Genomic DNA, 14,368 nt, shown 5'->3' with positions numbered 1-14,368 from the left:
TTTTGGGTTTATATTTATAGGTGTTTTCCTTTTCTTGTGTTTCCTACTTAGAGAAGTTCCTTTAGCACTTGTTGTAAGGCTGGTTTGGTGGTGCTGAATTCTCTTAACTTGTGCTTGTCTGGAAAGCTTTTGATTTCTCCTTCAAATCTGAATGAGATTCTTGCTGGGTAGAGTATTCTTGGCTGTAGGTTTCTCTCTTTCAGGACTTTCAGTATATCCTGCCATTCCCTTCTGGCCTGCAGAGTTTCTGTAGAAAGGTCAGCTGTGATCCTTATGGGTTTTCCCGTATATGTTGTTTGTTGCTTTTCTCTTGCTGCTTTTAATATTTTTTCTTTGTGTTTAATTGTTGTTAGTTTGATTAATACGTGTCTTGGTATATTTCTCCTTGGGTTTATTCTGTATGGGACTCTCTGTGCTTCTTGGACTTGGTTAATTAAATCCTTTCCCATGTTGGGGAAGTTTTCCACTAGAACCTCTTCAAATATTTTCTCAGACCCTTTCTTGTTTTCTTCTTCTTCTGGGATGCCTATAATTCGAATGTTGGTACACTTAATGTTATCACTGAGGTCTCTGAGACTGTCTTCTATTCTTTTTATTCTTTTTTCTTTTTCCTGCTCTGTGGCAGTTATTTCCCCCATTCTATCTTCCAACTCACTTATTCGTTCTTCTGCCTCAGTCATTCTGCTGGTTATAACATCTAGAGTATTTTTAATTTCAGTTATTTTGTTATCCATTGCTGTTTGTTTTTCTGAGTTCTCATGAACTGTTTCTTGTACTTTATTTTGTTATCGAGATTTTGTATCATTTTTACTATCATTACTCTAAATTCTTTTTCAGGCATTTTTCCTATTTCCTCCTCATTTATTTGGTCTTGTGGGTTTTTTTCCTGCTCCTTTGCCTCCATGGTGTTTCTTTGTTTCCTCATGGTTGTCCAAACTTTGGGGGTTGCTTTTCCCTGAACCAGCTCTCCGGTTCCCACGCTCCCGCTCCCGGACCCTCTGTTCAGCCGTGGATCGACGTCTTGGTCCGGGAACACTGAGCTGCGCTGCGGACCCTCCGTATGTTTCTCACTCCCTCCCGTCTGCCACAGCTCCGCCGCTTCACCCTCTTTGAGCCGTCGTAGATGCCTCCCTACCGGCTATGTCGGGCTCCCCGCGGTCCTTTCTGGTGTCCAAGGCCGTCTGCTGGTGTTCAGCTGGTTCTCTGTGGGAATTACTGCATCCTTCCGTGCATTCCCAATGCATCTGTGGAGAGGGATGCACTCCACGTCTCTCTACTTCGCCGCCATCTTTTCTCTCCCCTATTGTAAGTGTTCTTAAGTTTTTGCATGTTGTTTCAGTACTGAGTTGCCAGACTTGTGGGTTTCCCTTAGCTATACTTTAGGAATCCCCTACTTTACCTTATACAATGACACAACACAAACCAACCAAACAAACCAGTAGCATTCACTCACTCACTGAGAACTAAAGGAAATGTAAAAATTATGCTAGCCAAAAAAAAAAACCTAGTTTTTGTTCCATGTGAATGAGGATGAATTGTGAGGCTCGGAAGTGAGGTGGCCAATGCAGATGTGTGCACATCCCAGCTGAGGTCATCCAGATGGGAAGGAGGAGTCAGGCACACAGTCCTCTCAAAGGACATCCATCCTTCAGGGTGGTTGATAAAAATAGTACTGATTTTAAGGTGATGTAGAACAGAGAGCATGCCCTTCCAAACAGAAAAAGTAAAGAAAGGACAATATGGAACTGAAACTGGAAAGCCCAGTGATTTTAGAGAAATGAGGAAGGTATAGGGAGGTCAGTCATTGAGGGCAAGGCCAGACGGAAGGTCACTTCTTCCTATTGCTCAATGTGTGCTGCCTGCTTTCCTAAGAACAGAGCCTTTACTAGAAAAGTATTCTTTTCTTCTTGGGCCTCTGCTGGTTCTTAGAGCAGAGCTTCCCTGGGGCACACCTGGCTGGTCCCTGGTAGGCTAAGGTTTGACTCCTTAACCCTTTGTTTTCAGTAAGGGCTTGGGGAGCCCATCTTTCCACACACAGGAGCCTTACACTTCACTCCCAGTGTACCTTACAAATATTTTCACTCTTTATGTGGCTATGTCATGAAAAATGTCGGCAGCCGCTGTATAAAACACCCCAAATTGCTCTAATAATACCTATAGAAGGATAATGCTTTCTGAATCTAAAATTGCTGCCCTCTGAGTTTATTCATTCTACACTCATTTTACATTATACTCACAGTAAAGATTTTAAATAATTTTCTGATTTCTGTTGATTCAAATGATAACATTTAAATTGTATCACAAGAGATTCTGACCCAACGTACGGTAACATGTAAGCACTGTATTCTAAGCACAAGCCCTCATTCTCTTCTCTATAACAGAAATATTGGCTGATTTCATCCACTTATCAAATACTGATTACATTCCCTGCTTTCAGTCACTCTCCTATATAGTCTAGAACCCCTAACACCTCCTCCTCAAATATCCCTTTGATCACATCGTTTCTGCACACAAGACCTAAAATGCCAACATTAAGTCCAAACTCTTTTGTGTAGTTTCCAAGGTTTTTCACAAGGTGGTCAAGTTGTACTTACTCAACTTTATTTCCCTCTACTGTTTAAGCATGTAGGCTCATACATTTTTCATGAGACTGTAAGCTTTGGGGCTGAACTGAAATGAATGCAGAGTCAAAAATGCTACTGCTGAAAGGTTGTATTTGGCTTTATAGAACGAACTCTTTGAGGATGAATGAATGGATTAGGAAACTGGGCTAGATCGCAGAGCTAGTCAGAGGTAAATAAAGGACCATAAGCCAGTCTCCTGATAATAATCCTGTCTTGTTTGCATGAATCTCAGAAATGTACTTAGCCCTCCTTCATAACTGATTCTCAGACTCAATTACTGAGAACCTCTTCTAGAGAAGAGGACACTACCAAGTGTCAGAAATCCGTCCTTGGTGGGAGTTGAAAGGTCCCTGTGTACGTCTAATGTTAAAGGGCTATCTTTGAACAGCAGAGAATGGTAGCTTCTGAGGACCAGAGGTTTAAATAGAGACCTACTCTCTTTCATTATACAGATGCTACTCATCCCAGAAAAATTCCCCTCCCTCAACAAAATCAAAGACTTCATTGCCTCTTTTAATTTAAATGACTCCCCAAACCTCCCAAGAATACCTAATACAAAGTTAAGCACATAGAAGCACATACTTAAACATAATATATATATCCATTGATACAGTAACCAAAAGTTATCTCTCAGGGGTGAAGCACTAAATTCAAAACAGAACATTGATATGCAAAAAATATGTACCAGGGTTACTAAAATCCAGAGGAAAGTCTGGTTCTGAATTCAAAATTCTTGATTTCATTTACCATGCCACCATAATTACGTCAGAGAAAGTCTTAATTCTGAGTCCAAGTCATCACCTCACAGATTGTTTTAGATAAAGGAACTCAGAATCAGTAGGGGAGAATTTCATTCAAGTCTCACGTCTCCAGGACCTATGTGAGCTAGAAATGAAATTTCTAAAAAGTATATAATTAAGCAGTGTCCTTAAAAGCGATGATCAAAAGTGGTTACACATTTATTGCTCAAATCAGTTACATGATGCACAATGTCTTACTGTTACTATAACTCTTAAGGGGTTTTTATTTCAAAAATAATAAAATTTAAAAAAAAAATGTTCCTAGTGGTACAAGCATCATGAGTCGTCAAAGACCTAGGTTGACGACGCCATTCCCCTGAGGCAAGAATCAGGGCACAGGAGGCACTCTTCAAGAACAAACAAGAACTTGGTGGGCCATCTAGCAGAGAGCAGGAGCTTTGAGAAAGCCCATCTACCAGCCTTAGGAGGAAGTGGACAGGAAGCGTGCGGGTTCCGGTGGCATTATACAGTACAAGAGCACCAGCAAGACTATGCCAGTATCTCCACAGTTTTTCAACCTTTACTAATAATATTTGGGGCAGAACATTCTTTATTGTGAAGAGTTGTTCTGTGTACTGTAGGATGTTCCTTGGCCTCTACCTACTAGGTGCTAGCAGCACTATCTCTTATTGTGACAACCTAAAATGTCTCCAGATATTGCCAAATGTTCACTGGTTTGGGGGAAGGTGCAAAATCCAAGGCATTGCCCCTAGAGAGAACTACTAAGTTAGACTCACTGCTGAAGAAGCTCTTTACTAAAGGATAAAGCCAGACTTCACTGGCTAATGAATATTCATTTCCACAGACCCACACACAGGTCAAGAAACAGACTGGGACAACCTGCCAAGTGACTGAAGACCTTTCAGGCTCCTTCCAATTTTAATGGCTTATGCTCTTTTTGGCATTATATATTAGGGCCTTAAAAATGAACATAAATTTTGACCAAGGAATTTCACTTTTAAAATTTTATCCTAAGAAAACAATATGATGCTAAATAAAAGTTAGCTAAATACATTTAAAGCAGAGTTGGTTTTAATTGTGAAAATTTAGAAACTGGCTAAATGTCCAGCAATACCTGTTTGGTTAAGTAAATTGAACTATAGGTGTACAAAGATTTATATCATACAGCCATTAAAATATTTACATATATTTAAGGATGTTGCTCCTAATACCAAGAAATGAAAATGAAAATAGAAAAGCAGAAAACAGTACAATGCTATTTTTACATTACACACACATGCACACAATGCAAAAAAAGTTTCAAAGACAACATCAAAGTATTTTAAATATTAATGTCTTGGTAGGAGGATTATAGGGTTTTCTTCAGCAATCCATGTACCTTTGTTATGTACGAGGGTGAGTCAAAAATTACCCACACTCTGGCTGTAGAATTTAACTTTTAGAAAAGACAAATACATCATTTTTCAAAATAATCTCCTTGCTTTTCAATATACTTTGTCTATCTGTCAACAAGCTTTCATATTCCTTCATTAAAAAATGTTTTAGGCTGAGCTGCAAGCCACGAATGCACCGCTGTCTTCACTTCACCAGAAGTGAATCTTCGTCCTCATAGGGCTGCTTTTAGGGGAACAAACAGGTGAAAGTCCGATGGAGCAAGATTAGGACTATAGGGAGGATGCTTTAACACCTCAAAACGAAGTTTTTGCAGAGTGTCAACAGTGTGGGCACAAGTGTGCAGACGTGCATTTTGTCATGCAAGATCACAATGCCCTTGGATAGCAGTCCTCTGCATTTAGTCTGAAGTTTAGGCTTCAGCACAAACTTTTTGAAACCTAAGTCTGTCATGGATTATTTCATAGGCAGAGCCATGGCTGATTTGCAAATGATCTGCCATATAATCCACTGTCACTCGTCTATTCCACAGAATCACTTCATGTGTATGCTCAATGTTGTCATCAGCTGTGGATGTGGACGGGCATCCAGCTCCTTCTTGATGGCCAACACTTACGTGACCTGCCTTGAACTTCTCTATCCATTCGTACACACTTCTTTGAGACAAAACCCTTTCTCCATACTGCGCACAAAGTCTTCAATAAATAACAGCATCAGGTACACCCTCAGACCACAGAAAACAAATCACTGAACGCTGCTCTTTTTTCATGCAAACCTCAAGTGGGGCATCCATTTTTGCTCGTACTGCAGTTACAAATGAACTGATGTAACATGTTCACACCTGCACAGCAGTGACTGGAGAGACAGTAGCCTTGAGTGGAAAGCACGGATAAGACAGTGCAACCAACGGAAATTTTAATATAACCGGAGTGCGGATAATTTTTGACTCACCCGCGTAATTAGTATTTTTAATCCTATTCATCTACAACTTCTAAATCTTTGCAAGGCAGACTATTTGGGGGTATTAAATAAAAATAAGCTAAAATGTGTAAATTGTAAATTTTAAAACATTCATTTAATCTTTACAGAGAAGTTTCTTGAAAAGATTGAAACTACTCATGTATTACCTGCTATTCATTTTTTAAAACCATTTCTTTCATAAGTAAAGCATAATGCCTAGGTTCAAAATGTGGCTCTGTCCCTTGCTAGCTACATGACCATTGATATAATCCATTTCTGTGCTTCAGTTTCTCCATTCATACAACAGGCAGGGTTGCCGTAAGAATAAATTACTCAACACATGAAGTGCTTGGAGCAGCACCTAGCAAATATATATGCTTAATAAATACCAGCTACTATTACTTGAAATTGATTACACTGGACATGGTTCAGGATAACCTCACAGCTTATCTTGTGAACCCATCAGATTCATCTTCAACCAATCATACCTTGAAGACAACCCAGACAGAGCTTTCTTGAGGATTTCAGGAGTTCTATCTGAGGATGGTGGAATTTCTGGAATATCAGAATCTGTTCTGGAATCCAAATCTCCATATCTGTCATCAATATCTGTCTCCTAAAATTAAAGAAAAAAGAAAATCACTTTGCAAACTAAAAGGAAAAAAAGCACATGCTTGCCAAGGCATTTATTTATTGCTCATTGTGCCAACTGTCATTTACATAACTCAAAACAAAAAAATAACTATTAACTTATCTTGAATATCCAAGCACTGCTGTACATCCTAGTTAGGAAAGTTTGATTATCTTTGCTACAGTTTATCAATATAAAGGATTAATTTAAACAAAAGACACAAAAAGAAACTCCTATATTATCCAAATCAGAAATTTACCACAGAACCAAATATTTATTGTTTTTCTACTTAACAGAGAACATGGTGTTAATGCCATGTAGCTTCGGATCAACTGTACCTGTGTACAGTCTTTTTTTATTTGATCACAACCAAAGCATCAACAACAAAAGTAATATCTTACACTGGCATAGTATTTTAGATAGATAGACAGATATACAGACAGATAGGGGAGCCAAATCCAGTCTCTGTACCCTGACACCAAATTAAATTTCAGAGAAAGAGTTTTGGGTGAAGTAGAAAAGAACAGCTTTATTGCTTTGCCAGGCAAAGGGGGCCACAGAGGGCCCTCAAAACTGTGTGCCCCAACTTGAAGAGGGTAGCAAGAACTTTTATAGTAATGGGGTGTGATCAGCTTGTGGACATTCTTCTGACTGGTTGGTTGGTGGTGAGGTAGTAGGAGTCAGCATCACCAACCTTCAGGTTCCAACTGGTCTGGGGTCTACCTGCTTGTGGGCAGCGTACCATTGTTAACTATTAACTTTTCCCACCTGGAGAGGATTATAGTATCTGCAAAACAGCTCAAAGATATTTGTTGTGTGGATCCACTGATGGGGAACCAGGACCTTGCCCCAAGGCTGCACTATTGTTTCTCTTGACTGTTTCTCCCTTGTCTCACATCCCTTCTGTTCCCTAATTAACAACCACTTGAATGTGCCCGCTGGAACTCAGAGAAGGTCATGGAGGCTGAATGAAGGCTATTTCCTATAATCAAAGAAATGGGGGACACACAGAAAGGCTTTGTGCCCAAGAGCTCCACAGGACCCTGCTCAGTATCAATCCCCCCTTTCTTTGATACTTCTCAATCTTTAGGAGAACAGATACTGGGCAAGGAAGGAAATAATCAGTTTGGATAGAGACATTAATCATAAACTCAGCAGAGGAACTTGGTTTTAAGGGACTTGGTTTTAATCCCCCCTTTTTAACTTTCCCCAAATCTTTTAGGGAACAGGGCAATGAACACTCTGGCTACTTCCAGCTGAAATGGGGTACAGTCCTGCCTTAATTTGGGGAATGGACACTGAGTTGGAATATTCCTGAGTTCCAAGTCTTGGATCTGAGTTTAGTATGATTAAGATCTCAGTCCCTTGGGAATTTAGGAGAACAAGCCTGAAGCCCAGTCTGGACCTGGCACTTTAAGGGAGGCTTGCAGCCTACTTGTCTAATTTTATCCAACTAGGTTTTAACTTCCGATATGGTATTAAGATATATATAACAGGAGCTACTGGTCATTAAATATGTCTCTTCTTTTTTTGTTAATATCTGATCTAAGGCAATTTTATTGTCTAAAAACTTAATCGTTACAAGAAGATACCTTAAAACCATAAGGTTGCAGTTACCAGTGGACATTATTTTGAGATTGGCTGGTGCCATCCCCTAGGTCTGACACAGCTCAGAAAATTCAAGTTCTCAGCAAATACAGGAATGTGTCTGAAATCACATCCATATGTCTGAACCACAGCTACTCCATTCTAACTTTCAAATGCATTGCTCTCCTTAATGGCCAAAGCAGATGTCACTGTTAATGATTTCAGTGCTTTTCTAGATATGAGAAGATGCAAGAATCTGGGCTCATAAAATCTTCTGAAAATATCTAACTATCTAAAGGCCTGTTCTGCCAGTTTTTCTCAGAGCAGAGTGCCTCATTCCTGATCTCCACCCTGAATTCCTTTCAGGGGTGTTGAAAGTCAGTGGCCATTGGCTTAATCCTTGCAGAAGCAGACGGCAATTCTCTGTTGGCAGAGCCCCTTCAGGGTCATAAATTTTACCATGGTTTGGGGGGCATTTCATGACCATTTTGCCCCATGGTGCTAGGAATGCTCATTCCCAGGTCTGGCAAAGATTTCACTGATAGGCCACTCAATGTGCTATTACTGGACTAGGCTTTACTAGTAATCAAAAAAGTCTATGGACCACCTGTCTTACTAGTCTCTTATGGTCCAGGAAAATACTCCCTCTCGTTGCTTCTTCCCATATATAGAGTTACACTATTACAATCATTCATCTCATGAAACTATATATCATTTTATCAGAGGCTCAGTTACACATTTGGCAATTCAAGAAATGAGAATTATGTAAAACAGGCAACATAAAAAATAATACAGCTAGCAGATTAGTACAGTCATAAGTAAGACTATAAGTCAAGAAATTCCATTAGATGCAGCCACGTATATCCCAGGTCCTCTGACTTACTCTGTTCTGTACCAATCCTTATCTTTAAGGGAAATTATATACTGGCATTGTCCATAAGGCACCCGGCCCAGTTTCCTAGTGTTACTAGGCTGGTTATCCCTAGTTTGGGTTTAATCGTCCCAAACACAAGGGAGCCTTTAAATTTGAATGAACATACCCTGGTGTTAATCTCCTGGTTGTAGATCATGGAGCATCTGGTCTTTATCCAAAGACTGATTTCAAAGTTAGGCTTCAGAAACTACCTTAGAGTGTTCTTCTAACAATTTAATTAAATTTTGGAACAATACAACATAACAGCAAGGAACTATCTGGGAAGTGAGTGTTGGTAAACACAGACCTTAATTAACAAAAACTAGAATTTATTATTCAGTGAAACATAACTTTTTTCTAAAATTACCCCCATTTTCATCAAGTACTGCCAAGACTAATCTGTTTCTAAAATAAGTTTGGTCCATTGATCACACAGGTTCTTCCACATTGACTCTGGTATAATCCCTCAGAAGGAGTCTCAGACTAAATTTCCAAAAGGCCTCTAAAGAAAGGCCTGCCATCAGATTTTACCTACATGGACTTCTCTCTTTTAGAGCAGAAAAGGTCCCCCAAATATCAAGATTTCTACATATGCCAGGAGACAGTTTTTCTCACTCGCCTGATAAGACTGCTCAGAACCCAAGAGTCTACAATTTTTGAAGGGAACAGGCAGAGGGAAAAGAAAAATATCTCAAATTTACTCAAAGAGGTGTAATTTACCAAACTGTTGTAAATCATAACCAACTTGAGGGGAAGTTTTTTTCCTATATCTGGAAAACACAGATCAAAACCAGTAACATTTCAGACAAAAGCCATAAAAATTACATTCACTGGTTCCTTTAGTAACCAATCCTCGTTAACTTTATGAAGCCATCAGGTTTTCCCTTAGGATTTATTTTTAATGTCTTACCCAGTTCCCCAGTATAACCTGAGCTTTATCAGAACACAACTGTCTATAAATCACAGAAAGACTTAAAAAGTCACGGTTAAACATTTGATCACAATGTGATTGACAAAGGAAACTTAGTTATTAGTGCAATGTGCAACATTTTAAGATAACTAGCATTATGACTGATAACATTTTACCAGGACATACTAGATTTTGAGGAATGCCATGTAATTTAAATACTAATTAAATATTTTTCTCTGAGATGCCTCAGCCTTCTAAAGCATCTTAAAGTTAGCTAGAGGTCGAAAGAACTTTTAGAATCTGTCAAACAATATTTATTTTATTTAACCAAAGTGAAGAGATTTCAAAAACAAATACAGATCACTTAAAGGCAAATAAACTCACGCGCTATTGTCAAAAGCAGTATTCCAAGAAAATTTTGAAGGGAGAAACTGAATCTGAATTTGGTCTTACCCTAGCCCACTTCCAACAATATCCACTTACCCAACTAGATTTAACCCAATCTTAGAAAATTCTGATCATGCATCACTCTAAAAACATGTACTTTCTATGGAGAATATCTCAGGGTGGCACCAAATACCTTTGGTTTCCTAAATACCTTTAGTCTCTCTCGGACAAGGGAAGCCAATATTCACTAATTAATATTTCAGTATCTTATTTGGAAATGACCTACCTATTCTATAAACTTCCATTATTTAACTTAACTCTCAATTTTTAAGCTACCAAGCAGCCGAAGAGATTATTCTTAAGTACACCTTCCTAAAACAATTATTCCTAAAGAGTTTTAGCCAAAAGCGCTTATCTCACTTGAATTACCTAACACTGACCACTCTACAGAAATGTCTATATTAATCAAACCAACAAGTTTACGCCATCTTCAACAGCAAATAACAATTCAGTATTGAATATTTCCCAGATCGTGTGGTTCCAAAATGTATCCTGCCCAATGTTCGAGACATTTAGATTTAATCTGTAAGCACTTACTTTTAAGTCAATTACATAGAGCTCGTTTACAAGTTAACTTTTACGTAAAGACAGAATCAGGACCCGCTACCACCCCCGCCCCACGTGTGCTTGCGTTTAAAAAACCACACCTCCCCCTGCCTTTATGGTTTTTTCCCTAGAAATAGTCTAGATAAGATAAATATGCCTGAGGGCCTGGGCACAGGTGGGAGAAATACCGATTCCTTTTTCGTGGGAGCATAGGTGAAGATCTCCCAGTTGCTAACAACACCCTAGGGGTGGGCTACAAGGTGGAACAGAACTCTGATCACGGTAGCAAGGCTAGTCCCAAAGGGAAAATCCCAACCAATATTCTGCCACAGGCAAAGCCTGACACTATAGGGAAGGATTCCCTGGTGCTGTTGCATGTAAGCCCTGTTACTTACCAAAGATGTGTCAAGGGGTCAATGTAAGCACTGACACACAAACATACAAACAAGAAACACGGTTCCACAAACAAAAGATCACACACGGTGTAGCCCAAAGATTCCAGTTCCACTCCCAGACTGAGGACTCAAAGCGGCTCGCAGTGATTGGGTAGAATTTTCCCATCCTGTGCAAGCCTGAGTGGCTTGCCCCAACACAACACACACAAAAACACAAACAACAGATAAGCTATGGCCACACAAGGCAGAGTATCAGAGGACGTAGAGTTTAAAAACTCCACTTCCACTCCCAGACAAAGACTTTCAAATAGACGGGCTCAGTTCTTGAAAGAGAACAGACCCAGCGCTGACTCTCAGGGAGCCCAGAGTGGCTCACCCAGGTGGAGTGAAGAGAATTCCCAGCCTTTCCATTCCCGTGACAAAATAATTACAGCTGAAGAACAGTATAAACACTTAGGCCACCACACAAAGGTCACCTCTCCTCACTTTTAAGAATATACATTGGCCAAAAAGAATTACAACAGAATCTTATTATTTTTTTAAAAAATAAATTTATTTATTTATTTATTTTATTGGCTGTGTTGGGTCTTTTTTGCTGTGCGTGGGGTTTCTTTTAGTTGCAGTGAATGCAGGCTACTCTTCATTGTGGTGTGCGGGCTCCTCATTGCCGTGGCTTCTCTTGTCATGGAGCACGGGCTCTAGACATGTGGGCTTCAGTAGTTGCAGCACATGGGCTCAATAGTTGTGGCTCATGGGCTCTAAAGCACAGGCTTAACTGTCGTGGCGCATGGGCTTAGTTGCTCCACGGCACGTGGGATCTTCCTGGAGCAGGGCTCGAACCTGTGTCCCCTGCCATTGGCAGGCGGATTCTTAACCACTGCACCACCTAGGAAACCCAATAGAACCTTATTCTTTTTAGTCACTGATTCATAGTTATAGGTCAACGAATCTGCCAAAATTTTTCCAGGGGGCTATCGGATGGAATCGAAGAAGAAGCGCCTCCCATGTTGAGTTGAATTAAACAGCCATGCACACAAAACGGAAAGCTGAACAAGAATCCTTGCCAGACAAACAGAACCCACATACATAGAACAACAAACAGCCGGAGGCTCAAACTGGCTTCCAAGTCCCACTAAGCCAGTGGCCTTGGTCCAAGCAGCGCCTTACAAATAGGTTCTTCCTAATGGAAAAATCCCCAAACGGGTACCAGAGGTTTGCCAAACAGACCAAACCGAGTGACCTCAGTATGCACACTGGGGGACTTCCCAAAATGCTGGCAGAGGTGTTGCTATGCCCCAAGTGCTACTTTTCTGCTTCCCCAAAATAATTCCTCGGAGTAGGAAGTCCAGGGCAGTCCAGGTAGAAGGAAAAGAGAACCGTCCTCAAGGCAAAGATGGCCTTGGCAGCTGCTAGGGTGGTCCCTCTTCCACCCTACTCCCACCTCACAGTTCCAGCTGCCAGGATGGAGGATGGGGTATGACTGGGGCTCCGCCTTTCCAGGCAAGGGTCCCAGGCTATCTGGCTGCTAAAGGAATTCTGCAACCCTCCACTCTCTCAAAAGAGGCTGGCATGGAGAAAACCTTGGAGCATCTGATCAAGTCAAGGGACCCCCCCCCCTCCAATCCAGGACTGTCCCCAAGTCGGCCCCACATTGGGTGCCAAAACTGAAGCCAAATCTGGCCTCTGTACCTCGACACCAAATTAAATCCCAGAGACAGAGTTTTGCGTGCAATAGAAAAAAATAGCTTTATTGTTTTACCAGGCAAAGGGGGCCACCGCAGACTAATGCCCTCAAAACCATGTGCCCCAACTTGAAAAGGGTAGCAAGAACTTTTATAGTAATGGGGTGTGATCAGCTTGTGGACATTCTTCTGACTGGCTGGTTGGTGGTGAGGTAGTAGGCGTCAGCATCACCAACCTTCAGGTTCCAACTGGTCTGGGGTCTACCTGCTTGTGGGCAGCATCCCATTGTTAACTATTAACTTTTCCCACCTGGAGGAGGTTACAATATCTGCAAAACAACTCAGAGATATTTGTTGTGTGGATCCACTGATGGGGAACCAGGACCTCGCCCCAAGGCTGCACTACTGTTTCTCTTGACTGTTTCTCTCTGGGAGACCCAGAGGCTGTGGGAAATAGAGACTCCACTCTTAAAGAGTACATAGAAAATTTCTCACACTCTGGGACCCAGGGCAGAAGCAGTAATTTGAAAGGTGCCTGGGTCAGATCTATCTGCTGATGTTGGCAAGTCTCCAGTAGAGGCAGGAGATAACTGGGCTTGCCCCAGGGAAACAGACACTGGTAGCAGCCACCTTGGGGAGCTCCTTCTACCATGTAGACATTGATGCTGGCAAGTATCCATGTGGAATTCTCCTAGCTTACTAGCCTTGGGACCCAGTCTGCCATCCTGCCCCACCCCCACCCACCAGCCTGCAGGCACCAGTACTCGGATACCTCAGGCCAAGTAACTAGCCCCACCCAGCAGCAGGCAGGCTACCTTAAGAACCTCTGAGCCCACAGCCACCCCTGGACATGGCCTTGTCCACCGGAGGGCCTAGGACCTGGTCCCACACACCAGTGCCCAGGTGCTAGACTCAGAACCCCCATGGCCCTACAACCAGAGACCCTGCAACACAGCTCCACTCACCAGTGAGCAAGCACTGGCCCCCAAACACCATGGGTTCAAGTCCCGCCCACCAGTGAGCCACCTCTAGCCTTGGAACAAGACACACCCACCAGCAGGCCAACACAAGCTCTGAGATACCTTGGGCCCCTCAGTCAGCCACTCTGGGATCTGGCCCCACAATCCAGGGGGCTGACACAAGCTTCTGGACACCCTGGGTCCTACACCAGCTATGTCAGGAACCAGTCCCACCCAATAGCAGTCTGACCCCAGTTCTAATGCCTAGGCCCCACAACCACCCACCCCAGAATCTGGCTCTGCTCATCAATGAGCCAGCCCTAGCCCTGGGACCCCCTGGGGTTCTGCAGCCAGTGACCTTGTGACCCAGCCCTGCTAAACATCAGCTGGCAGCCTATGTACATGACATGGCCCAGCAACTAACTGGACCGGGGCCAGCCATGCCAACTAGACCATCCGCATTAGACAGCCCTCCACAAGAGAAGGCGCCACACAGCCATGTAAGGGGCACACCTATAGCATATAGCTCTGATGACCAGAGGGCAGTGTGCTGCTAGGATG

At 41.9% G+C, this 14,368-nt stretch overlaps 1 protein-coding gene across 2 annotated transcripts in view; it reads right to left on the bottom strand.

Moving 5' to 3' along the window:
- Positions 1-14,368, bottom strand: part of CDS1 (CDP-diacylglycerol synthase 1) — an 85,611-nt gene that overhangs the window by 58,989 nt on the left and 12,254 nt on the right. For both annotated transcript variants that reach the window (XM_057725825.1, XM_057725824.1), the window contains exon 2: positions 6,226-6,353. In XM_057725825.1, coding sequence (XP_057581808.1) covers positions 6,226-6,353 — 128 coding nt within the window. The remainder of the gene's footprint in view (positions 1-6,225; positions 6,354-14,368) is intronic.

Source organism: Hippopotamus amphibius, chromosome 3 (assembly GCF_030028045.1).
Source record: "Hippopotamus amphibius kiboko isolate mHipAmp2 chromosome 3, mHipAmp2.hap2, whole genome shotgun sequence".
Lineage (NCBI taxonomy): Eukaryota > Metazoa > Chordata > Mammalia > Artiodactyla > Hippopotamidae > Hippopotamus > Hippopotamus amphibius.
Note: the sequence above shows the minus strand (reverse complement) of the source record. Positions and strands in the feature narration are given on the sequence as shown.